This window comes from Neofelis nebulosa, chromosome 13 (genome assembly GCF_028018385.1).
Source record: "Neofelis nebulosa isolate mNeoNeb1 chromosome 13, mNeoNeb1.pri, whole genome shotgun sequence".
Lineage (NCBI taxonomy): Eukaryota > Metazoa > Chordata > Mammalia > Carnivora > Felidae > Neofelis > Neofelis nebulosa.
Window position 1 is genome coordinate 57,025,986 of NC_080794.1, and position 26,274 is coordinate 57,052,259.

At 40.0% G+C, this 26,274-nt stretch overlaps 1 protein-coding gene across 11 annotated transcripts in view; it reads right to left on the bottom strand.

Annotated features, from left to right (window-relative positions):
- Window positions 1-26,274, bottom strand: part of CPEB3 (cytoplasmic polyadenylation element binding protein 3) — a 195,719-nt gene that overhangs the window by 47,979 nt on the left and 121,466 nt on the right. For all 11 annotated transcript variants that reach the window (XM_058697163.1, XM_058697157.1, XM_058697160.1 and 8 more), the window contains one exon: window positions 6,760-6,878. In XM_058697163.1, coding sequence (XP_058553146.1) covers window positions 6,760-6,878 — 119 coding nt within the window. The remainder of the gene's footprint in view (window positions 1-6,759; window positions 6,879-26,274) is intronic.

Below are 26,274 nucleotides of genomic sequence, written 5' to 3' on the forward strand. Positions count from 1 at the left end.
GCACACCTGTATCCCGTGGATAAATGCCTAGTAGTGCAATTGCGGTAGTTCTATTTTTAGTTTTTTGAGCAACCTCCATACTGTTTTCCAGAGTGGCTGTACCAGCTTGCATTCCCAACTATGCTAGGCATTTTAACACACTGTCACACTTGAACTCACTATAACTATTATGCTACAAACATTATACCCACTTTAGAGATAAGGAAACTAAGACTAAAAGAGTGAACTCAGAACTGAAAACCAGGTTTATCTGACGCAAAGTATATGTGTGTGTGTGTGTGCGCGCGCGCACGCACACACACACACACACACACACTCTTTCCAATGCAATGATGTCCTGTTGCCTGTAAGACTCCTTGTCCTCCAGGTTACTGGCCACCAGTCATGCTTCCTGAGAGTCTCCTGAACAAGTCAAAATGCATTTTGATTTGTGAATGGTTAACTTCTCTTTTCTAAATTCATTCTACTCATTTTCAATGCGTTAAGAAATGACTGATAGATTCTTCTTAAACCTGCAAATAAAACTAGCATTTAGAAAAGCTGAAGAAAATGATTTAGTAATGAAATTGGCACCATATTTTCAGCTATTTTAACTTCCAGGTTCATAGTCTCAAGCAATTGTGCTCTGCAGCCAGACAATTTTGTCCAATGTCTACATAAATGTGTGTTTGCAGCTCCATGGTACAAGGACAAGGATGTTGTTACTGGCATGCTGATCACTAAAACTCTTGACAGTAACGTTCACATAAAAGTTCTACTTACCTAAGTTTTTCCTGGGAAGAAGCCTATTCTTTGAATGAACTTCATGGAATACTAATTCTACCAAAATCTTCACAGGTATAATCCCAAAACAGGTATATCAAATGGTGGCTTAAAAAATATTATACAAATTTATTTACTGCAAGACTTTTCAGAACCTTAATATATCAATTTTACCCAAATGTTTTCGGCTATGGGACCTTTAATTAAAGGAACAAATGGATATAAAGTGCACAAAGTAAGTTATCAACAAATGACACTTATCATTGCTACGAGCAAACCTTTTGTCAATGATCTTCTCAAGAGACCAGTGTCTGATGGGACAAGTGTAATTCATAACACACTTTGGAAAACACTAAATATGGTCCCTTGGAGGATGGTACTGGCTATTTTACACACTAGAAACCATTTCAGTAGATCAGAACTACAGCATCTTTTAGACCTCTCTAGAAAGGGATTATAGCTTCCAAAGACTCAAACACTAAGAAACTCAATTGCAAATTCAGAGACTGGGGAGAGGGGGAAGGATTTGTTATGAATAGGAGGTATTTCTCTCATTTTAGAGAAGAAATTCCTCCTTTGGAGAAATTACTATGATAGAAGGTGCCCAAACCACAAATTTAGACCAAAAGGAACAAAAAATAAAATAAAATAAAGATCAGAAATGCTGAAGGTTTCTGAGGAGGGTTATAGTGAATCTGATTTGACTGAGCCAAGATAAAATTATAGTTATTGTCTTAGGAGGTGGTAGGTGGAGAATAAAAGAGTTTAAGTAAATATACCACAAATCCAAAGGCTGAGGCCATCAATCAAGGTGCCCTGTAACTTAGCCCCTACTTAATTTTCCCAATTTAATTCCCCTCTACTCCCTTTCACACATTTGTACTCCATCTAACCAACCTATATGTTCTCCACGCAATCTGCAGTTTCTCTTTTCTGTGTTTATGCTGTTGCCTTTCTCTGAAATGTCTATTTCCCACACTTCCACACCTCCACCTCTCCCCTGGCCAATCTCCAAACCCTTTTCATCTTTCAAGGCCCAGTTTAAATGACACTTCATCCAAGAAGCTTTCTTTTATCACTCCAGGTATATATAAACTCTCCAAAGCACTTAATCTTATCTTCATTGTATTTGATATTTTTCCTAAATTTGACAAATATTTAAAAAACTGTTATGTGCCAGGCTCTATAGGTTTGTGTATTCATTTATATACTTGTTTTATCTACCCATTATACTATTAACTTTCTGAACACAGGATTTTATGTCTGATTCATAGTAACCAGCTCTAATGCCTTGCCCATAGGAGTCCCTCAAACATGGTATAAAGGAAGGCCAGCACATTATTTTTTAAAAATATGGCTGAATGTGGGCTGAAGATAGCTATAATAGTAGGTGTGAGTCACTATAGGTGGTATAGTGATCAGAGAAGGCTTCGGGAAAGAGACGGCATTTGAGAGGGGTCTTAAAATCAGTGTAGCAAAAATCAAAAATTAAAAAAAATAAGTGTAGCAATCAGAAACTGAAATGGGAGCAGAAAGATTTCAGTTGACTGGAAAAGGGGTTCAGAAGGAAAGCAGAAAAAAGAAAGGTTGGAAAAAAAACTTGAAATCAGACTGGGAAAGTCTTAAGTCCCAGGCAAAGGGATCTGGACTGTCTTTGTACTAAAGAGGAGTGATTCAAAGTGCTGGAGATCCTATTGATACATAAAGGGCAATAGGAAAGACAGAATTATAGACAGATTGGACAGAATAAAAATTAAAAAACTGAGCCAGCATCCAACTGGTTTCCAGCTTCTTTGCTCCCAACATTTTTTTTTTTTCCAATTTTTGTTTTTCAAATTTTGAGTGGATGACCATGTTACCTGAGCAACAGGCTCCACAAGTGACCTTACACAAGCACACTTCGGTTTGCTAAGACAGTTTTAAATATACAGTTGACCCTTGAACAATACAGGTGTGAAGCACGCAAGTCCACTTATATGTAGATTTTTTTGATTAATACAGTATACTACATTTTTCTCCTCATGATTTTCTTAATAACATTATCTTTTCTCTAGCTTACTTTATTCTAAGAATATGGTATATAATATATATACAATAGGTTTAATCAGCTGTATATGTTATTGTTAAGGTTTCTGGTTAATAGTAGGATTTTGGTAGTTAATAATATTTATGGGGAGCCAAAGGTTATATGTGGATTTTTCAAATACGTGGGGTGTCAGCACCCCTAACACCCCTACCCCACTGCTCAAGGGCCAACTGTATAGAAAATCAATCTGTCATATTTCAGGATATTTATAAATTGTGATTATGTTATAAGCTGTAAGGAGGAGGAAGCAGGAAACTTCTATAATACTCCTTTCAAGGTGTTTACTATCCCACATCTCTGGCCAAAGTGTTTTAGAAGGTAAGAGTCATAAAAATCTCCTTCAACACCTCTTCTTCAAGGTTACTGATTTTTAGTCCCTATCTCTTTTAGACTCTAACAGGTTTCCTGCTCTATCAGTTTGCTGCTTTGTACCTTCAGGTTCAGTCTATTTATACATTCAAAAAGTGGAGTCACCTTGACAAAAGGGACCACTGTCACAATGTCTGTCCACTTCACTGGAAGCCTGGACAAGAACACAGCTACCCTCTGGGATGCCTGGAACATCTGAGCTACGGAATTCCTTTTGCTGGAGAAGAGGTCAAAATCACACATCTAGGAGCTTTGCAATAGTTCCTGCTGTTGCCCATTTGTCTACCCACTCTTTGGAACTGAGAAGTCAATTAATCGAGCTATAAATAGTGTCTTCTGTCATCTTTAAGGATCAGACCTATACATACATAGGGTAGTCTAAGTAGAGTTATTTAATGAAAGGTAATCACTGACCAAAAATACCTCCTAATACTATCTGGAATCCACTGATTTGGGATTTGTTGAGTTAAAAAACAAACACAATCTTAGAAAGGTGAGAGGGAACCTTGCTATCAGGCTCTGTATTAGGAAAACAATCTGATTAACCTAATCCACACAAAGGTAAAGGGGGTTTGATCTGGGGGAACAGAATAAGGGAGAACGTCAATGGATAGAAAATCTGTGAGGTCATTCTGGAACATTGTGTATTTCCAAGGAGAACTCCAGAGAGGATCAGAGAGAACTAAATAACAGAATGAGGGCACTAGGATCCTGAAAAGTAGCCAAGCCAAGAAGTAGAAAAAGCCATAGCTCAGAAGGTTTGGTGAATGAGTTCCAAAGGTTGACTTTACCTTGAGTTATTGCCAAGGTCCTCATTTACTCCCAATAGTTCAACCCAGCTCTCACTTTCTGTGGGAGCATCCAAAACGAGGTGGAATGTACTGAAACCTGGGTGGGGAAGTGTGGCCAAATGAGGCTGGGAGTGATAGATGTGGAGCTAAAGCCAACAAAGAGAAGGTTTCAAAAATGGAGCCAAAAGAGCTGGAACCCAAAATGGGATCCAGTTCATTAGAATTATAGGTATTTGGGGACTTTTCTGTTTCCCATCCTGAGTTTTATTCACATTGTTTAGGCTGGAAATTCTGAGTATGCCTGGGTTAAAGAAATACGTAATCAGCAGCCACCATTCAGAATTCACCAAGCTCCAATAAAACTGTTTCACTTGAGTTCAGAAAATGAAAACTGCAATAAGGCAGAAATTTGCAGAAACACAAACAGTGAAAGTTAGTTTCCCCATAAACATTTCCAAAACAGATAGTTACACTAATTATCTTTCAAATGTCCTTCATGCTCAGGGTAATAAATGTATTTGGAGGGAAAACAATCAACATACCACCTCCATCTGCAACCACCACTGCTCATTCCCTTCTCAAAAGATGTCCAGTCCTGGTGAAGGCATGCCCTGAGAAGGCGTATTAGCCTCCTTTTCCCACAGAGCAAGTGACATGATACTTCCAAGGTACACAAGCTCATCTGCTCGTCTCTGGTCTCCTCCCCTCAATTCAACAGCTTCTTAGTCTACTTTGGGCGTAATTATCTTCATGTGGATCTCTATCACTCTGCTTTCTTTTTTTTTTTTTTTTTTTAAATGTATAAATCTATTTCTAATCCTCTCTTATGGTGGCAGAGGCTCTCTGGAGGTTAACCATTTACCTTTCAGACATCTGACTCTGCCAAGTTGGGATCGGTCTTTCTAATCTCACACTATTCCAAAGAGATTTAGAAATGTTACTCCAGCTTTCTCATTATGTGTTCAGAGGAAACACTACACCCTCCTATTCTAGCCACAGTGTACACAGCCTTTCCTCAGCTTAAATTAAGACTGAAGTTAGCAAAGGTTCCCTACTCTTTTTCCCCAACTGCATTGCTACTCTATCCAAGTCTGCTAACTGCTATAAAAATTTGGTAATGGCCCCAGAATGTGAAATACATGGTGGCACTGTCACACTTGCTAAAATCCTTGCTTCTTCTTCTGCATCGATTATTCTATAACCCAATATCTCCATTCTTTGTAACTCCTCTGCTTTCCATGCTGCAGTCTCCCCCTTATAGGTGGACAAGTCCCAGCGCCATTCTTCTGCAGCCAACTATAAACCCTGCTCTAGATGCCACCATTCTTTTCAGTAGATGTTACTATGTAATAAGCTCTAATCTTGCTCTCTTGACTATAGCACCATACGGCTCTAACAGCATCATCCAGTTACATCTGCACAAGTACCAAGTGCTTTCACATTCATTTTCCTCTTATCTGAGCTGCTCAACATCGCAGAGAGAAACCATTATTCCTGCCATTTTATAGATGAGGAAACTAAGATCCTGCAAGGATTAGGTGACTTATTCTGAACCAAGCAGATAATTTAAATGCTAGAGTCAAGACTTCTACTTCTGGGGGCACCTGGGTGGCTCAGTCGGTTAAGCGTCCGACTTTGGCTCAGGTCATGATCTCACGGTTTGTGAGTCTGAGCCCAGCGTCGGGCGGGCTCTGTGCTAACAGCTTAGAGCCTGGAGCCTGCTTCAGATTCTATCTCTGTCTCTGCCCCTCCCCTGCTTGCTGTCTCTCTGTCTCTCTCTCAAATATAAAAGATAAAACATAAAAAAAATTTTTTTAGAAGACTTCTACTTCTGACCCCAACTCTTTCCCCATGCACATTTCTGAGAATAAACTTAACTGCCAAGCAAGCCCCACATTTGGTGTAAGTCTAACAGGGGACGCTGCAAGCCCCGGGAGAGATTCCTGCCTCGGTCCCTTGGTCCATATCACAATTTTTACTCTATTTCCCACTCCTAGCACCAGCTCTTGACACACACTCATCCCCTTCCGAATTCCCTCAATCCTCTATCTGCCATGCTAACCAATTTCTTTTTTTGTTGTTCTGAATACAGCCTTGCCCCTTCTTCACTGATAACCCCTGTCAGGAGAAAGTAGGCAGTCTTCATCTCTTACCCAATGACTTACTCACATGCTTTGGCTCAGAAACCACAACCTCTTAACCATGAACTCTGTATAAGTGTACATTTGTTTATGGTCTGGGGTTCATGTTCTCTGTCCTTGCCCTCTCCCTCTCCCACCCTGTTTGTAGCTATCCATTTTAGAGTGTAAGCTCTAGGTAAGCCAGTTGTAGGTACCACTCACAATGCCTTGCATTCAGAGGGGCATAAACATTGCCAATTATGATCTTTTTTAAAAAAATAATAAATTACTCCTGTCCTTGATCTGCAAAATGACAGAAACCAGTTGCCAAAACTGCTTAGAGCATTGTTTACTTCAATTCAGAGTTACTGAATAGGAATTAGCTTAAAAGAGCTGTAAAGGGAAAGACAAGGACACATTTGTTTACACGCAGTCCCAAAGGTATAAAATGAAATACTGAGTAATTTGTTATTAGCTTCTCATCAACAGTAGTCCAGCTCTATTGCATAGCAAGGTCACCCCGGGTAAGAGAATCCTAGTTACCAGCATTCCCATTACAAAAAGGAGGCGCTCAGCTATTCCAAATGCATATGTGCTCTGGAAAAGCAACAGCTGGCTACATATTACTTACTGGCTTATCCTTGATGGTGGGGCTTGACACACACAGGTACAGTTTCCCGTCTTCTTCCAGGCAGGCATCTATCAACGCTTGCACTGAGCTCTCCTCCTGGAACAGCAGAAAGGCATAGCCTTGGGAGGACAAAAACAAAAGGATAGAGGGAAAAATCAGTAAATTAAACTCAAAGTATCAAATAAAAATTTATCTGTTGTTTCACTTCGGCAGATTCTTACTAGAATCCAAGAACCTGAAATGGGACACAGGGAAGTAACATCATTGAGACCCTCATATGCCGGGCATTGGATTAGGTACTCACTGACGTGGTCTCAATTCTTATAATTGCTCAGAGAAGCAAGTTGAGAACTCCTCTATGGAATTTCCATGAAATACAAGCATACCTAATTTTATTGAGTTTTACTTTATTGTGCTCTGCAGATACTGAGTTTTTTGTTTGTTTGTTTTACAAATTAAAGGCCTGTGGCAACCCTAAGTCAATTAAGTCTATGGAAGCCATTCTCCCAAAAGCATGTGCTTACTTTGTGTCACTGTGTCACATTTTGGTAATTCTCACAATATTTCAAACTTTTTCATCATTATTATTATATTGGTCATGGTGATCTGTGATCAGGGATCTTTGATTTATTATCATGATTGTTTTGGGATGCCATCAACTAGGACCATAGAAGACAGAGAACTTAAATACTGTGTGTATTCTGACTGCTCCACTGACCAGCCATTCCACTGTATCTCTCCCTTTCCTTGGGCTTCCCTGTTCCCTGAGACACAAACATAATTTCAATCCCCTGAAATCAGGCCAACTAATAAACCTATAGTTGCCTCGAAGTGAAAGGAAGCGTTGCACGTCTCTTACTTTATTTTTTATTTTATTTTATTTTTTTTCAACGTTTTTTATTTATTTTTGGGACAGAGAGAGACAGAGCATGAACGGGGGAGGGGCAGAGAGAGAGGGAGACACAGAATCGGAAACAGACTCCAGGCTCCGAGCCATCAGCCCAGAGCCTGACGCGGGGCTTGAACTCACGGACCGCGAGATCGTGACCTGGCTGAAGTCGGACGCTTAACCGACTGCGCCACCCAGGCGCCCCGCACGTCTCTTACTTTAAATCAGCAACTAGAAATGATTCAGCACAGTGCAGAAGACATGTTGAAAGATGAGAGGGGCCACAGGTTAGGCTCTTGAGCCAGTTAGCCAAGTTGCAGTGCAAAGGAAAAGTTCTTGAAGGAAATTAAAAGTGCTACTCCAGTGAACACATGATGATAAGAAAGCAAAACAGCTTTATGGTTGATATGAAGAAAGTTCTAGTGGTTTGGATGGAAGATCAGAGCAGCCACAACTTTCCCTTCAGCCAAAGCCCCATCCAGAGCAAGGCCCTAACTCTCTACAATTCCATGAAGACCGAGAGAGGTGAGGAAGCTGCAGGAGAAAAGGTGGAAGCTAGCAGAGGTTGGTTCATGAGGTTTAAAGAAAGAAGCTGTCTCCATAACATAAAAGTGCGAGGTAAAACAGCAAGTGCTGATGTAGAAGCTGCAGAAGTTATCCAGAAGATCTAGCTAAGGTTAATTCACGAAGGGGGCTACACTAAAAAACAGGTTTTTCAATGTAGATGAAACAGTCTTCTATCGGAAGAAGATGCAGTCTAGGACTTTCATAGCAAAGCTTCAACGCCAAGCTTCAAAGCTTCAAAGGACAGACTCACTCTCTTGTTAGGGGTTAATGCAGTTGGTGACTTTAAGTTGAAGTCAATGCTCATTGACCACTGTGAAAATCCTACAGGCCTTAAGAATCATGCTAGATCTACTCTGCCTGTGCTCTATAATACAGGAACAATAAAGCCTAGTTCACAGCACATCTGTTTACAATATAGCTTATTGAAATGTTAGGCCCACTGTTGACCTACTGCTCAGAAAAACAGATTCCCTTCAAAATGTTACTGCCCATTGACAATGCACTTGGTCACCTAAGAGCGCTGATGGAGATGTAATATGAAATGAATATTGTTTTCATGCCTGCTAACACAATGTCCATTCTGCAGCCCATGGATCAAGAAGCCATTTCAACTTTCAAGTCTTTTTTTTTTTTTTTTTTAATGTTTGTTTATTTTTGAGAGAGAGACAGAGTGTGAGCAGGGGAGGGGCAGAGAGAGGGAGAGACACAGCATCCAAAGCAGGCTCCAGGCTCTGAGCAGTCAGCCCAGAGCCCGATGTGGGGCTTGAATTCGTGAACCTCGAGATCATGACCTGAGCCGAAGTGGGACATTCAACCAACTGAGCCACCCAGGCACCCCCAACTTTCTAGTCTTATTATTATTTTTTTAAGTTTGTTCCTTGTTTGTTTTTATTTTTTATTTTTGTTTTTGTTTTTGTTTTTTTAAGTAATCTCTACACCCAATGAGGGGCTCAAACTCAACCCCAAGATCAAGAGTTACATGCATCCCCGAATGAGTCAGCCAGGTGTGCTCCAAGTCTTATTATTTAAGAAATACATTTCATAAGGCTGTAGCTGCCAGCGATTCCTCTGATGGATCTGGGCAAAGCAAACTGGAAAACCTCTGGAAAGGATCCACCATTCTAGATGTGATTAAGAATATTCGTGATCCATGGGAAGAGGTCAAAATATCACCATGACAGAAGTTTGGAAGAAGTTGAGCCCAACCCTTATGGATGACTTTGAGAGGCTGAGGACTTCAGTGGAGGAAGTAACTGCAGACGTGGTAGAAACAGCAAGAGAACTAGAAGTGAAGCCAGAAGATGTAAGTAAATGGCTGTAATCTCATGATACAACCATAACAGATGAGGAGTTGTTTCTCATGGGTGAACAACAACAACAACAACAAAATGGTTTCTTGAGATGGAATCTATTTCTGGTAAAAATGCTGTGAAGATTGTGGAAATGATAACAAAAGATTTAGAATATTACATAAACTTAGCTGATAAAAGCAGAGGCAGAGTTTGAGAGCACTGACCCCAATTTTGAAAGAAGCTTTACTGTGGGTCAAATGCTATCAAACAGTATTGTGTGCCACAGAGAAATCATTTGTTTTGGTGTGACAAAGTTGTCTTATTTTAAGAAATTTCCAAAGCCATACCAACCTTTAGCAACCACCACCCTGGTCTGTCAGAAGCCATGAACACTGAGTCAAGATTCTCCACCAAAAAAAATTACAATTCACAGAAAGCTCAGATGATGGTTAGCATTTTTTTTTTTTTTAGCAATAGTCATTTTTATTTAAGGCATGCAGATTTTTAGACATAATGCTATTGCACACTTAACAGACTACAGTATAAACATAACTTTTATATGCACTGAGATACTAAAAAATTCATTTCATTCACTTTATTGAAATATTTGCTTCATTGTGGTGGTCTGAAACTGAACCCACAATATCTGCATAGTATACCTATAGATCTGGTCCTCCTGAGAGCAGGCAGACTCATCACTGGCCTGAGCCACAACCACTAGTCAAAAAACAAGCATCACCTGCCCTCTAACTTCCACCAAGCTTTAGGTTTGACACATGCTACAACATGGAGGTACCTTGAAAATATTATGCCAAGTGAAAAGGTAGGCACAAATATCGTATGATTCCATTTATATAAAATGTCCAGAATAGGCAAATCTATGGAGACAAAAAATAGATTGATGGTTGTCTAGGGCTAAAGGACTAGAGGGAATAGGTACAGGGTTTCTTTTGGGGATGATGAATATTTTCTAAGATTGATTGTGGTGATGGTGGCATAACTCTGTGAACATACGGAAAACCACTGAATTTTACAAGTTAAATGGGGGAACTGTATGGTGTGTGAATTATAGCCCAACAAAAGCTGCCTCCCCCAAAAGGCCCAATAATAACGTAGGGTTATTTACGTGTTATATTTACACGTATATTTACATGTTATTTCTGATGATGATGCTTTCTTTCTCCAAGGATACACTCCTATCTCATGACAGAGTATACAATAAACATGGATACTAGCTGCAGAAATTCCACAGAGACAGTCAGTTTGTTCACTTTGATTCAGTAAGATTTACTGAGCAACTATTACAAGTAGGATATAATCTATGGCTTAGGAGAAAAGTGAGATGGAAGAGAGTAGGTTCCTACTGTCAAGAGACTTATGTGGTAGAAGAAACAGACATTTAGACAATTAACTATTTGCTACAAAGCTGAAGGAGATACGTGGGAACAAAAAGTGCCATGGTAGCCCAGAGGAGCAAGGACTCTGACTTGAGAGAATCAGCAAAGACTTCAAAGAGATTAACAGACGTTCAAGGGACCAATTCTAGCATCTGCTGCCATGCTGGCATTCATGAATGGCAGCTGAGCAAAGGCCCATCATGAGCTAGTCTAAGCTTGAGTATCCAACTATTTGGCCTCTCTGCAACCCCTCTAGCTTTGCTAAGTCTCTCAGCTGTCACCTCCACTCCCAGCCCTGCTACTCATCTCAAAAAAAAAAAAAAAAAAAAGAACAAAACAAAACAAAAAAAAACAAACCAAACCAAAACAAAAAAAACCATCACCAATATGTTTCTACTCTGGTGCCAGAAAGGTGTAAATGGTAGAGAAGGATAAGAACTTCCAAATTCAGAAGATTCTCACACATCAAACAAAGATGTTAATCAACTGGCCTAGAAGCAAAGCTCTTGGGAGTCCCGGGCAGCACCTAATGACAGTAGCAATAGATAATGAATAATGGGTACTTTTTAAAAAATCTTTTTTCCCAATTCTTTGGGAAACTATACAAAGTATCCAAGCGAATACAGCACAAAAAGGTCAATCACTACCATCTAAGCAAACACAGAGGAAACAGATCAACCACTACCTGGCACACCAAGAGTGGCCTAATGCAACTGGCTGAAGCCAGCGCACAGGGGACAGCACCAAGCCCATGGGAGTGGGTATGTAGATACAACAGGGAGGCTGCCTAAGTGATAGGACCCAGAGCTGTTTTCTGGGCTCTGCTCCCAGGCTAGATGGGTCAGAGGATTCAGCAGGTGGCTAGGCAAGAAAAATAAAACCTAACTGCAAACTAGAAAAAAATATCATTTCTTCATATCTTTTCTCTGTTGGAAACAGTATCAAACTATCACCAAGCCCCAAGGAATCTATTAAAAATTCAGTGTTTTCATTTAATGTGAGAACATTAATTCCACTTGCCAAAGTGAATATTAGAGATGAGTGGGTTAAAAAATGCAAATCATAAAGAGGAGGTCTCAGCATGTCCTCTCAAACCTCCTGGCTCACCATGTGAAATCCTGGTACAGATGGTCCACAAAGGTCCTAAGAGGCACACAGGCTATATTGTTCTTGGAGAGGGCCCCATCTGTGTACGTTATGCACAGACATATCAAAAAGGCCTGGGGATGGGGCATGCTCACTGAGCTGAGGCTTTCTCCAGCTCCTTGCCACCAGAAGGCCACCAGGCTGACCGCATTTTTCTGGCACATCACTGTACACCCTCTGAAATCTTCCACATCAAATCCTGCACGGATCTCAGCTTGGGCATCAGAGGAGAGGGAGTGTCTCCCCATAGTAGCTGAGTAGCTACCACAAAAGTGGACAGATCTTCAGTCATGCCTCTCTCACAGCCATAAATGTCACCATTAGCATTAGAGTATAAACAATGAGGAGTTGCAAGTAAAAGCCTACCACAAATATTATTACTGAGAAAAATATCTACAAACAGCTTCTTTTCCTTTCCCAAACGGTGGCCCATAACATTTAACCAACTTCTTCAGGATAACTTTTATAGCAAGTCAGCTTTTATAATAAATCATCTCTACTCCCTCACCAGCAAGCTGCCACTCGCAGTAACGACAATATTCTCTTAGCATTACAAAGCGGTGTGACTCAAGTTCAACAATTTCCTTCAACCTACTTCCTACCTTGGGCTTTCTAACCAAAACAAAATTCACCAGAGACATCCCAAATCACTCATGAACAGTACCTTCACCTACTAAAAACACCTTCTGACACCTCAAGGTCAACCAAACCCAGATGACAACAGAAATCAAGAGTATTAAAAACAAATCAGGAATGAAGAATCCTTCAAACATAGTTCCCTTTTGATGTTCAGAAGTTTAAGGTCAAAGCAAACAAAGTAGAAAAAGATTCCTTCTAGAATAACAAGGTCAATGTGAGATGAAAATTAAATCAATTATTTGCGAAAAGTCAAATTCCACATGGTACTATGAAAAGAGTTCTGGACTAGGAGTCAGAAGGTCTGGATTTAGATCTAAGTCCTAACATTTATTAGCTGTGTGTAATAATAGCTAGCATTTATTGAGCATCTATTACGCACCAGGCACTATTCTGAGTGCGTTCTTTCATCATCACACACATCCTATAAGGTAGGCATTACTTTTAGTTGTTTTACAGTTAAAGAAATTGCACAGAGTGATTAAGAAAGTTGTTCAAAGTAACCTAGCAAGTGATCGAACCATGAACTTGAAAATCAACTTAAACTTTCTGAGTCTTGGCTCTTTTCTCTGTAAAATGAAAAAAAAAAAATAAGTCTTTGTCCTCATTATCTTACAGAGATGTTGTAGGTTATGAAATAACACACATAAAGGTACTTTGTAAACCAGGTATTGTGCAAGTGTCAATTTTTCTTTTTCTGCGTTTTCAGTTACTTGTGTGATATGTAAAACTGAGTTTTGTATACAATCTCGTTATAAAAATTAGAGTTCAAATTAATGATATGCACTTTCCACTGGGCATTTCCAAGTGTTTGGTGAATAAAGTGCAGTAATCTAGATACTAAAGAGAAACTTTAAAGCTATTTGAATAACAGGCTGAACATTACCATAAACAAAGGATAAAAGTGACTGAATATTTTGCTTTCATATATCACTAGCCATCTCCACCAGGAGACAGAATTATCAGATGTGATATTATTTGCTGATTCTAATACATTCTTTAAATAAAAGACTATCTGGGGCACCCGGGTGGCTCAGTTGGTTAAGTATCTGACTTTGGTTCAGGTCATGATCTCACGGTCGGTGGGTTTGAGCCCCATGTCAGGCTCTGTACTGACAGCTCAGAGCCTGGAGCCTGCTTCAGGTTCTGCATCTGCTTCTCGCTCTGCCCCTCCTCCACTCACACTCTGTCTCTTTCTCTCTCATAATAAACATTAAAAAAATTTTAAATAAAAGCCTATTATGCCTACAAATCAAGCTCCTCAAACTGTCACTGTTGGCAAGTTCTTCTATTAGTATGAAAGGTATATATATATATATATATATATATATATATATATATATATATATATATATATATATATATATATAAGCTTGGCAAAAAAATTATTAGCTCTCCTGTTCTCCCTTGCCCTCTGAGCCAGTAAGAGATAAGAGGATCATAAAACTCAAGTTTCAGGGGCGCCTGGGTGGCGCAGTCGGTTAAGCGTCCGACTTCAGCCAGGTCACGATCTCGCGGTCCGTGAGTTCGAGCCCCGCGTCGGGCTCTGGGCTGATGGCCCGGAGCCTGGAGCCTGTTTCCGATTCTGTGTCTCCCTCTCTCTCTGCCCCTCCCCCGTTCATGCTCTGTCTCTCTCTGTCCCAAAAATAAAAATAAAAAACGTTGAAAAAAAAAATTTAAAAAAAAAAAAAAAAAAACTCAAGTTTCAGAAATAGCGGTCTTGTTTGCCACATACCTGAGGAGTGTGGCGGGGCTTCAGAGATGTTGTGAGCTATGGGAGGTCCTCAACTCAGAGCCAGTCTGTGGGTGGAATTATGGGCTCCAAGGGAATAGGAATTCTTAGCACTATCAGCATCATGACTCTGGGTTGGGCAGAATGGATGGCAGGAAATTGCTTGCTTTCCCTTTCCCATTGGTGCCAAATAGGTTGGGGGAGGAAGGGTACAACAGTGAGGGATTTTTGGACAAGCCTGGACTGACCACACTTCTCCAGGGTAAAGAGGAACAGGCAGGTATGGGGTTGTGGGGGGAGGGGGGACTCAATTGGGATTATTCCATTTTATTTGGCCAGGTTTTTGCAGGGCAAATTTAATTAAAAGATTATTTTTCTCTTAATACCTGAGAACACACTAAGTATAACAACCTCCAAAATGTTCTTCGCTACCTGTCAAAAACAATGCTTTCTGAGCTCTTAAATAATTTTTCATGTTATAATATTTTATACTTGATCCCCATAACAATCACCACCAACTTCACCACCACAAACACCAGTTACCAAGTGCTTACAGTGCGCCAGGCACTTTGCTAATAATAAACACTTTACATCTGTCAGCTCTTTTCATCCTCACAGTAATTCTATGAGGTAAATACAGGTGTTATTATTATCATTTTACAGACAAGGAAACTGAAGCTCCAAGAGGTTAAGGGATACCTCAGAGATTAAAACCTAGAGATTAAATTTGGAATTAAAACCTACATCAGCTTTTGGAGTCCTCATTCTTAATCCATTATATTTTTTTATCCATTTTTTTCATTATCCATCTTTATCTATTATACTGTCTCACCTAAAAATGATGAGGCAAAAATTTCAATATCATTAGCAAATAGGGGCTGGCCTAGTTATTATATATTTATTGTTACCTTTGTTACAGTGATCATTTCACAGAAATGGTAGAAAGTAGCAGAAAGTGGTCACCTGTGCTTCAGTCCTAAAATATAAGGTCTATGCATATATATTTGCTCTAAATAAAGCCCACAAAACTATATTAAGAAGAATTGAAATGATGAACTTCAAAATCATCAGAAGTTTAGATTTAGTTTTATTTAGGTCAAATTGTCATATTTAATAAAGATGCTTATTGGCTTTCAATGTATTTTTACGTTGTGTATTTAGAACGAAGGTACTTGAGGGAGTTAAAGAGCAGATCTCACTAAATTAAATAAGATTTTAACAAAATGAATATCATCGTCCCAGTAATAATTGACTTAAGCAAGAATCATCAGTGGATTCTAAAACCACTGGGTGAATTTGGGAAGGGATACAAGATATTCAACATACTCTTAAAGTATCATTTTACAGATTATTCAGTATTTGCAAAGGGAGGGAAAGGCACTTTTAAAATGGAGGAATCCTGGAGTGTCTAGGTGGCTGAGAGTTGAGTGTCCAACTCTTGATGTTGGCTCAAGTCATGATCCCAGGGACATGGGATCGAGCCCTGTGCTGGGGCTTGCATTGAGTGTAGAGCCTGCTTGAGATTCTCTCTCTCTCTCTCTCTCTCTCTCTCTCTCTCTCTCTCTGAAAGAAAAGGAAAAAGAAAAGAAAAGAAAAGAGAAGAGAAGAGAAGAGAAGAGAAGAGAAGAGAAGAGAAGAGAAGAAAAGAAAAGAAAAGAAAAGAAAAGAAAAGAAAAGAAAAGAAAAGAAGGAATCTGGCAGACAACATCTTAACCAAATGATCAAACTTAACATCACCAACAATAGGGCAAACTGATTTAACATGCACTATGTTAACTGACTTAACAAGTACTCCTGTACTATGTCCTTCTTAGTGCAGCACATCATCTACATACTCTTCCTGCTGACAGTGTTTTACCTGAATCTCATTATGAGGAAACAATCAGATTAATTCCAAATTAAGTGATATTCTATAAAACATCTGACACTGATCCATCAAATGATACAGAAGATAAAAAGCTTAGGGAACTATATAAATTAAAAGACAGTAGAAAGATATGACAACTAAATGAAGACTGTATTTGGATGTTAAGACTAAATGTTTGAATCTTGGATAAAAAAACAGCTCTAAAGGACATTACTAGAACAATCTGGATATTTCTTGTTACAGGAGACATATGCAGAAGCACTTAGGAGTGAGAGGTCTTGATGTCTATAACCAATGAAAACTATACACACAGAAAGAGAAAAAAAGAGAAAGCAAATGTGGCAAAATGCTGACAACTGGTGAATCTAGAGGAAGCCTACATAGGTGTTTGTTGCATTATTCCTACAGTTTACAGCTTTTTTGTAGGCTTGAAATTTTTTTAAATAAAAATTTGTAGGGAAAAAATTAAAAATCACAAGGTCTTTCTGGGGAAGACAGTAATATAGTCTCCCATTCTCTAAAGAGCTGTTTGGGTGTTTTTAAAGACCCAACAGTTCTTAAAATCAACTAACGCTCTTAGTGATTTATATGTTTCAAGTATCAACTGCAATGGAAAAACAATTTCAGCTTGTAGGGCAGTGCCCCAAACCACTGCTACATTCATAAAACAGCTGACCAAGGGACAGTCAGTTTCTGATTAAGTGAGATCAGTCCCAGAAGGAAAGATCCATGGTCTGAACAGACACACACACATGCGCGCGTGCGCGCGCGCGCGTACACACACACACACACACACACACACACACACACAGAATGAGAAAGAGATCTCTCCTTGCACAGAATCCAGGCTCCCTGATTTCTTGTGACCTTCCTAGACAGGCCTGAAGGGCACCTCTCCAGCCACAGCTGCCTGAGTTCAGACACTTTTTGCCACAGAAGTCTGTTCTAAACATTCTTACTAACCTTGGCAATCAGGTCAGAAGACTTACCTGGTTTGCCTCAGGCGTCTTTGTCTTTGGATTCAATTCAATAGAACCAAAAATATTTATGAGGTATAAGGCATGAAGCTAGGCAAGGAAGCTACAAAGACAAAGAAGCCAAGGAAGAACCCTGTCCTAGAAAATTCCAACCTATAAATAAATAACTAAGGAACACCATGAAATGTATTATGTTGGGGGTGTGTCTGTCCTACAGAACACTGATGAAAGACAAATGGAGCAGAGGTGTCCAAACATCAGGGAAAGCCATAGAACAAAGGCCACGTATGAACTGGAGGATAATTAGTCTTCCTGGAAATAAGAGCATTCCAAGTTCAGGACAGTGCAGGCCAAGGCACACAAGGTCAAAGGGTTGGCTCATTTGGAAAACAGAGACTAGAGATCATTAATTAGAGTACAGGATTGAGGGCACTGGGTGGGAAGAGCTGAAGCACCTCACCAACTCCCGGCCTGCTGCCTGGAGAACAATGTAAGTCTCTGAACTGTATTCCCTATTCATTTTCCCTCTTGGATGAAAACATCTGATTTCCAAAATTTACTGAACACTTACTATGTGCTCTAGGCACTTCAGACATAAGCAAGACTTTGTTCTCAAGGAATTAATAAGCTAGTATAAGAAAGTCATGAAGAATAAATACATAGAGAACTCTAATCTAGGAACAATGCATTAAGGATTCTAAGAAGTATTTTTTTAAGTATTTGTAGAAGTTGGACTTCATAGAAAGAAGACATATCTTTCAGTGAAGAAGACCTGGATAGAGAAATCAGAGAAGTCTTTCTGTAGGTGGTAGCAGATCTTGATGGTATGACATAGTTGAAAAAATGGAGGACATTCCAAGGGAAGGAATTAGCCTAAGTTAAGATGTAGAAGGGCACTTGGGTGGCTCAGTCTGTTGAGTGTCCGACTTTGACTCAGGTCATGATCTCACAGTTTCTGGGTTCAAGCCCTGAGTTGGACTCAGGCTCTGTGCTGACAGCTCAGAGCCTGGAGTCTGCTTCAGATTCTGTGCCTCCCTCTCTCTCTGCCCCTCCCCCACTAGTTCATGTCTCTCTCTCTCTCTCTCAGAAATCAATTAAAAAAAAAGACATTAAAAAAAAAAAAAGATGTAGAGATGACTCTGCAGATACTGCCCAAGTCCTTGGATTCCTGAACATTTCCCGTGGATTCAGAACTAAACATATTTCTTTGACTATATTTACTATACAAGGCTGAAGCTCAAACATTTTGGTTCTAGCCTGTTTTGTGTTTTCTATTGCACTAGTAAATGTTTCTTTGTGGATTTCTGGCTTGGCAGGCAGGGATAGGGGCAGGTGGGAATGAACAAGAAAACAAGTTTGATGGGTAGAACCACCTGAGAGTTGAAAATTGGCAATCTACTTCCTATGTTCTTAGTAAAGTCCTGCAGTCCAGGGCAGTGACCTGGGGCATTTGGGCTTAAAACCTGCTCTGTTTACATAACCTCACATTTCCTACATAAAGAGGTCCTTGTGAAGTCTGCTGGTCTGTCAATTCTAGTCACAGTCAGTTCTAACAAGCACCTGACCATGAAAACAGAGACCAGACTAGGGATGGGGGAGGAAACTGGTCAAACTAGTCAGGTGGTTTTATTATTACTGAGCATTACATTTTTATCTGGGGGAAGGACACTAATATAATTTAACACCTATTAAGCCTAAGTACTGTGTCGGTGTGTATGTAGACTTCACATAATCCATTTAATAACCCAATGAGTATCATTCAGATGAGTAAACTGAGGCTCAGAGATTAAATAACTAGCTCAGTGTCATATAGCCAGTAACTGCGGCCCACATCTGAGTCCACAAACCCCCAGCTCTTGACCCACTGCTTGTTACTCTCCCTCATTCAGCATCAGACAACTTTTAGTCTAGGCACTTCCCTATAGATGAAGCTTTGGCCCAACCCTGCTTGTAGAGGGCTTGAACTTTGACAATCTAATTTCCCCTCCTCCGCGTACCTTAATAACCCTCTGGTGAGTTCCTGATGCTGCTGCCAATAGGTTTTCTCTTTGCCACCATTTCTCCTTCTCAAGATGGAAGACTTGAGTAAAGCTTCCGTTTTATTTTAAAAGACAACCCAAGTCTTTGTTCTCAGCTTTCAAATTTTTTTACCAGATCCTCCTAGTTTCCCATTCCAAACCTTTTCTTCCTTTTTTTTAAATTAAATTTTTTTTTTTTAATTTTTTTTTTCAACGTTTTTTATTTATTTTTGGGACAGAGAGAGACAGAGCATGAACGGGGGAGGGGCAGAGAGAGAGGGAGACACAGAATCGGAAACAGGCTCCAGGCTCCGAGCCATCATCCCAGAGCCTGACGTGGGGCTCGAACTCACGGACTGCGAGATCGTGACCTGGCTGAAGTCAGACGCTTAACCGACTGCGCCACCCAGGCGCCCCTTAAATTAAATTTTTTTAACGTTTATTCATTTTCTTGAGAGACAGAGCGTGAGTCGGGGAGGGGCAGAGAGAGGGGAGACAAAGAATCTGAAGCAGGCTCCAGGCTGAGCTGTCAGCACAGATCTCGAGCCAGACGTGGAGCTTGAACCCAGGAACCATGAAATCATTACCTGAGCCGAAGTCTGACGCTTAACCAATGAGCCACCCAGGCGCCCCTCCAAACCTTTTCAACTAACCTATCCTCTCTTGGTCTCACTTGCTGATCCAATTCCTGTCAACAAGTTCTGTCCCAATCTACACCCTTTGCTAAAACATTCACTCAGCCTCAGCCTGTCAACTTCGTGCCTTCCATTTCAGTTCCTGAAAGCTACTCTCTTCCAAACAAAGTTCTCATCAGGGGTGTTTTTGGCTTCTCTGAGCTCAACAAGCATCTCCCCGTGCGCCCCGCCCCTTTCATAGCACCTCTGCCTGGACTTGGCACAACAGATACTGTTTGTGACAGAGCACAAGATGGTTCTGTTATTTATATGGCTGCTCAGGCTTTGTCTCCTTACACAGCGGGGGAGGGGCAGAGAAAGGGAGATACAGAATCCGAAGCAGGCTCTAGGCTCTGAGTTGTCAGCACAGAGCCTGATGCAGGGCTCGAACTCATGAGCCATGAGATCATGACCTGAGCCGAAGTCAATGTTTTACCGGCTGAGCCACCCAGGTTCCCCTGCCTACTCCTTTCTATACAGTCTCTCAAACTATAACTGCTTTGAAATCAAAGACTCTTACTATTCACCTTCAATACAATGCAAAAGAGATAGGTGTTTAATAAAACAGTTTAAACTGAGGGTGGGCTAAGATTTTAAAAGCAATAATAGGATACTGCCCGTTGTCTAAACAGGACAAAACAAAACAAAAAGCCCACTCTTGCTGCCCTGCAGTACAGTTTCCATGATTTTATAAGAAAATCCTTCCTGAGAATGAAATTCAATCAATTAAATATTAAAATATGGAATTCACTAAAGAGTATGAGTATTATAAGCTAGGATCTGCTTAAAAAAAAAAAAAAAGCAAAGTATTACTCAAAAGCTTACAAACTGCAAAAGGTTAAGTACAGGCTAAAACCCTTTCGTTTCCTAACTTGGATCAGTTTATGTAACTCAGAAGGTGGAAAAACTTGGAATACGGGCCTAAAACAACACTGACTTATTTCCATTCAAGTTATACTACAAGGGAAAAAAATGTGAAGTTTGAAAACTTTCCTTTCCAAAGCCAGATTTAGATAAACTGAAGGACAAAGAAATAGATGCCATGAATCCAGCCTATACAGCTTCACAATGATTTATTTTTGTCCATTTAAAGTAGAGTCTTCTTTCCTGTTCTTCAAACAGTATCTCTTTAGCTGGCTGCAGAAAAGCTAATCTGAAACCCATGTGGCCTGGCTTGTGCCAGGTTCACAAACCATGCTGGTATTGTATACCCTTCCATTACTGCATGACCTGGTCCCTAGGACCAGCAGTCAAGCCAGCCTGGCCAGTGCAGAAGAAATACATGATGATCACCAGAAAAAACAGCCACTCAGAAGTACACACTTTATTCAAGGTGGGCGGGAATCAGCAGATTGAAAGGTATGTGTCATTCTTGCATAAATCTGCATGCCTGTTACTGTTCCCTTCACCCTGCTGTGCACCTGAATCCTGTGTTCCTGGACTGCCAGAACTGAAACTGGCTGCCCAGCTGGGCTGGGACAGCCTCCTGCACTCCACTGCCAGCATCACCAACTTGTGAACACAGTTTTAGAGCCACGTGGCTAATCTCCTGTCCAACATCTGCAGCTGGCTGCTGTCCTCACCTTTGTCCCAGAAGTCTCTGTAAACAGTGGTACTGCAGCTGTACTCACTGCCCAGGAGATGCCAGCTCTTCTCCCTGGCCCCAGTCCCACTGCAAGAGGTGAGACTACTAGTGTTATCAAGAGCAGCTGCTTAGTAGTATAAAACGAAGGGTAGAAGGCTCAGGGTGGGCAGACAATTTTTTGTAGCTCTAGTGACAGCAACTTTGGACATGGGCTATTCTCCCAGGAAGAGCCTTTTATCATCATAAAATCTTTTCATGCCCAACTTATCTTCCTAGCAGTGACGTTCACAGAAGCACAACTAAGCTGTTTCTTTATTAAGCAGTCAAGGACTCTATGGCCACTGTCTTTAGGATGGCCTATGTCACACCTAGGTGTTAAAAAATGAACTAGGCCAATCAGATTCCGTCTTTCTGGAATTCTACTAGAAATATAAAAACAGTTTTCCCACTGGAAGTACAATCTGAGACGAGCACACATGCAGAGAAAAGCTGAGTCATGATAATGGCAGAATATGAACAACGAAGAATTAATAGCTCCCACTGTTTGACTCCCTAGCATGACACCTCCATGATACCTGGTTCTACCACAGCTTCTACTCTGCGGCTTTCACCACATCCCTAATTTGACGTAGTACAAGAGAACCTCTGACCTTTGTAGTCAAAGAACTCAATTACAAAGCAGTGCACCTATGTGCAATAATGGTGTGGCATCACCCAAGGGGCACACTCCCATGGTTAAGCTATACGGGATGTAATCCCATGCTCCTAGCTCCAGCATCAGCCTAAACCAGATCTTGGAAATACTGTTATGTGAGTGTGACCAACAGAACAGAAGAATTCAGGAAAAAGCCAAGCAGCACTTTCATTTTTAATAGCTGTGAAACTATTTCATGGGTCATACAACTTACGTTGCTAACTTTTATATAAAATCCAGTCTTGTAAATAACAGCATACTTTATCAATTATGTTTAAATCTTAGAATTTATAAAGTCCAAGTTTAAACCAATGTTCCTTTCCCACACATGATACATACTAGTCAAACAAATAAAAACTATTTCCTTTATAATTCACCAGATAAAACAGCATGAATTATTGGTCTGCTAGGTCCAAGTCTGTCTGATAACAGCTGTGCACTCTTAGGAAAAGACACCTCACCTCTTCGAATCTCATTTTAAAATGAAGACTGTATTAAAATGATCTTTAGGGAACTTCCCAGCTCTAAAAGGTGATAGACTTCTGCTCTAGTACTCTAGGAGTGAGCTCATCATTTGCAAAGATAAAATTCATTCATTTAACAAATATCTAAGGGCCAGCTACTGAGGCAGGTATGCAAGGTACTGGGCATAGAGCAGTGAACAAAACATAAAAACACCTTACTCTCATAAAAATTACATTCTGATCCAGAAAACAGACAGAAAAACACATAAGTTTTCCAGGTCATGATAAGCACTTTGAAGAAAAATAAAATGAAGTAAAAAATAAATAAAATGAAGGTAAGAGGGAAAGAGAGCAAGAAGATAGAAGATAGAATATAAAAAGACTTCTATTTTAGGTAAGGAAATCAGGAAAGATACTTCTGTTAAGGTGACATTTGAGTAGAGGTCTGTCTAAGGGAAGAGGGGAATAGCCCATTCAGAAATCTGGGAAAAGACAGTTTCAGACAGAAGAAAGTACTAAAGCCCTGAGGGACCTGAGTGGGCCTCAAGGAACAGCAAAGAAGTCAGTGTAGTCAGAGTGGGTAAGGGAGAGAACCAGAGATGATGACCAAGATTCAACAGATGAGACCTGAGAGGAAAGGTTTAAATGCTTCCATTAGAAGATTCATACCAATGTGGTTTCTGGCTTCTGCAGGAGTCCATTATATTCCAAACATACAGGCAAAAGGTAAGTCCACAACTGTAACGTACCATCTATCTAACTTAGAAGTAAGCAAAAGTGGGGCTGCAGATGTCCAAATTAGTATAAACTACATAGGGAAATTTGCTTTGGGAAGCCATGTGATATGCAATCTGGAGTCATTAAGATTTTCATTTCTTTAACTCCAGTTAAGCTTCGGCAAATCTATCCTAAAGAAAACACTATGAAAGAAAAAGCCACATACAAGGACATATTAACAGGAGCATTACTTATAATAGCCTAAATGACCAATAAGCAAGTAAACTATGGTATAACAATAGGTAAGGCAGACTCTTGAAAAATATGAAAATTATGTAGTAACATGGCAGGGAAGAAGGAGGATAGAAAACTGTATCTTTGCTATAATCACACCCCCCCCTCCCCGCCCACAAAAAAGGATATGTATGAATAGAGAGAGACTGGAAGGAAACAAAAAATGATGGCGGTTGGTTCTGCTGGGGAAGCAGGATTATTCTTACTTATAAAGGTAACACTTGTTCAGTACAAACTAGGTTGCTTTGCTCTGGTTTTCCTACTTCATTACAATGTATACTAAGACCTAGAATTAAGATAACAATAGGAATTCCTATGATCATGTACTTGACAAGAGGCCCACACTTATTTCTATTCCATGGAGATCTTCTTAGTAACCCTGCAATAGCTAATGATGTTGATGTTCTTTCTTGAAGCTTCTTTCCTTCGCCTCCATGGCCACAGACATACTCCTAGTACTTCATTCACCCAGGTCTCTCCTGATGTGTTCTCTTCTTCCTTCTGGTTCCTAACAACATTTACGTATTACCTGTTTTTCATCTTCTCCCTCCTCTCCAAAAAGATGACTCTCAAGAGATGTGTGCCCCCAGTGCCAGTCTCTTTTCCCAAACTATGTAACTGCAATCTCACTGCCCACTAGTAATTTCCTCTCAGATCAGATGTGAGGACATACCAAACTCTATGTGTCTTTAGTCAAATCATCACCACACCAAACTAGTTTTCTCTCAATTGACTCCCCTACATTCAAGAGAACTATAACGCCCCCATTCAGTGGAAGAAATTTTAACACAACCCTAACATCAAGTTTGCCACCATCCTGATCATTCCCACCGGTCTCTTACTGCCACCAATCCAGTAATACCTCCATGCTAATATCTTGGGTCTTTGTGGTCCTTATTACTTCTTATAAGCTAGATTACAGGAAATTCCTAAATAGTTTTTCTGACCCTGGCTAAACACCAAAACCGAAGAAAAATATCCCAACCTCTCCCTTGCTTTAAAAAAAAAAAAAGACTTCAATATCTGGGTAATATGAAAGTATTCTACGTGCATTTTCTTATTTAATCCTCAAAACAGAATTAGATACTATTATTATTTCCATTTTGTAGGTTTTTTTTTTTAAGTAGAGAATTAGGAAAATAACCAGCCCAGACACATATATGGCAAGTAGGCGAACAGGAATCCAACGCAGGCAGTTTGCTCCAGAGCCTGTGTTCTTCATCACTGGTTACTCAGTCTAAGTCCTAGGCTTGGCAGTCAAGCTACCACATAATCCTGCCTTAATTAAGCCTGCTGCCTACCTATGGGCTGTCCTTATTCCCAAATGAGAATAGTAGAGTGCAATATTTAAGAGCGCTGGGCTCTGAGGCTAACCTGTTGTCACTTAACACATGATCATGGACAAACTGCCCTCTTCTAAATCTGTTTCTTCTTCTATATAAAATGGGAACACTAAGGTGCCTACCTTGTGCAGCTGGGAAGATTAAATATAATTTAGAAAATTGTAACCCAATGCCTTGCTCATAGCAAGCCCTTAGTAAAGAGTTGCCATCCTAATTATCATAATTCCAGCCCCCTGCAATTCCTGCCTATTCTTTTCCTGCCTAGTTTTGAAGATCAAGGTCTTGTAGAGCCCACAGCAATCTGCTTCTCTTCTGCATGCAGAGAGTATTTTTTGCTCACTTGTCATTAACCATACATTGATCTGTATTTAAAAAAAATTACAGTATCATTCATAATATCTACTGTATGCAGAGAATGCTTTAGTCACTCCACATGGACTTACGTACTCATTTTAATCCTCATCATGACCTTCTGAAATAGGTACTATCATTATCCCTCTTTTACCAAGTGACGAAACTAAGGCACAGAAAGGTTAAACAGCATGCCTATGGGTCGTACAACTAATATGTAGAGGAGTCCAACAAATCTAGTTCTAGAACCCATGTTCTTTACCATGACTTAATATTTCATATCCGTTGTTTCCATGTTTCCTCCAGGAAACTGCAATCTTCTCTAGATCCCCTATAAGGCCAAATATAGACTCTTCCATAGATTGACAAGCAACAAATATTTGATGGATTGATATTCCCAATGCTGCATAATCATGTGCATCAGGACCTAAGCCCTCTGTTTGCATTTATTCTGTTCTTTTGCCATTCTTTTTCAATAACTGTCTTCAAATTACCTGTAGCCAAGCTATTATAAACATAAATGTCATTTATTACAATTCTGTATGAATGTGGGATTTGGTTCATGCCCTAAGATATGGAAGAACCACTCTTTCCAGACTTCACAATTTCAACTTTGCTAATGCAGACCTAAAAAGTATGCAAAGATGATCTCAGAAAACTTTTCCTCGATAATTTGACTAGCGTTGGATTTCTTTTCATCATCAAGAACTAAATGTAGAAAACGCAAAGCAAGATTTTACTTCCATTTTATCAATAGCTATTTGAAAGTACTTTAAACTGATATTTCAATTCCATTCTTCCTCCACCCCAAAGACAAACACCACACAAATGCCTTCGTGTCCGCTCTCTGTGGGGATGAAGTCAATTTAGGG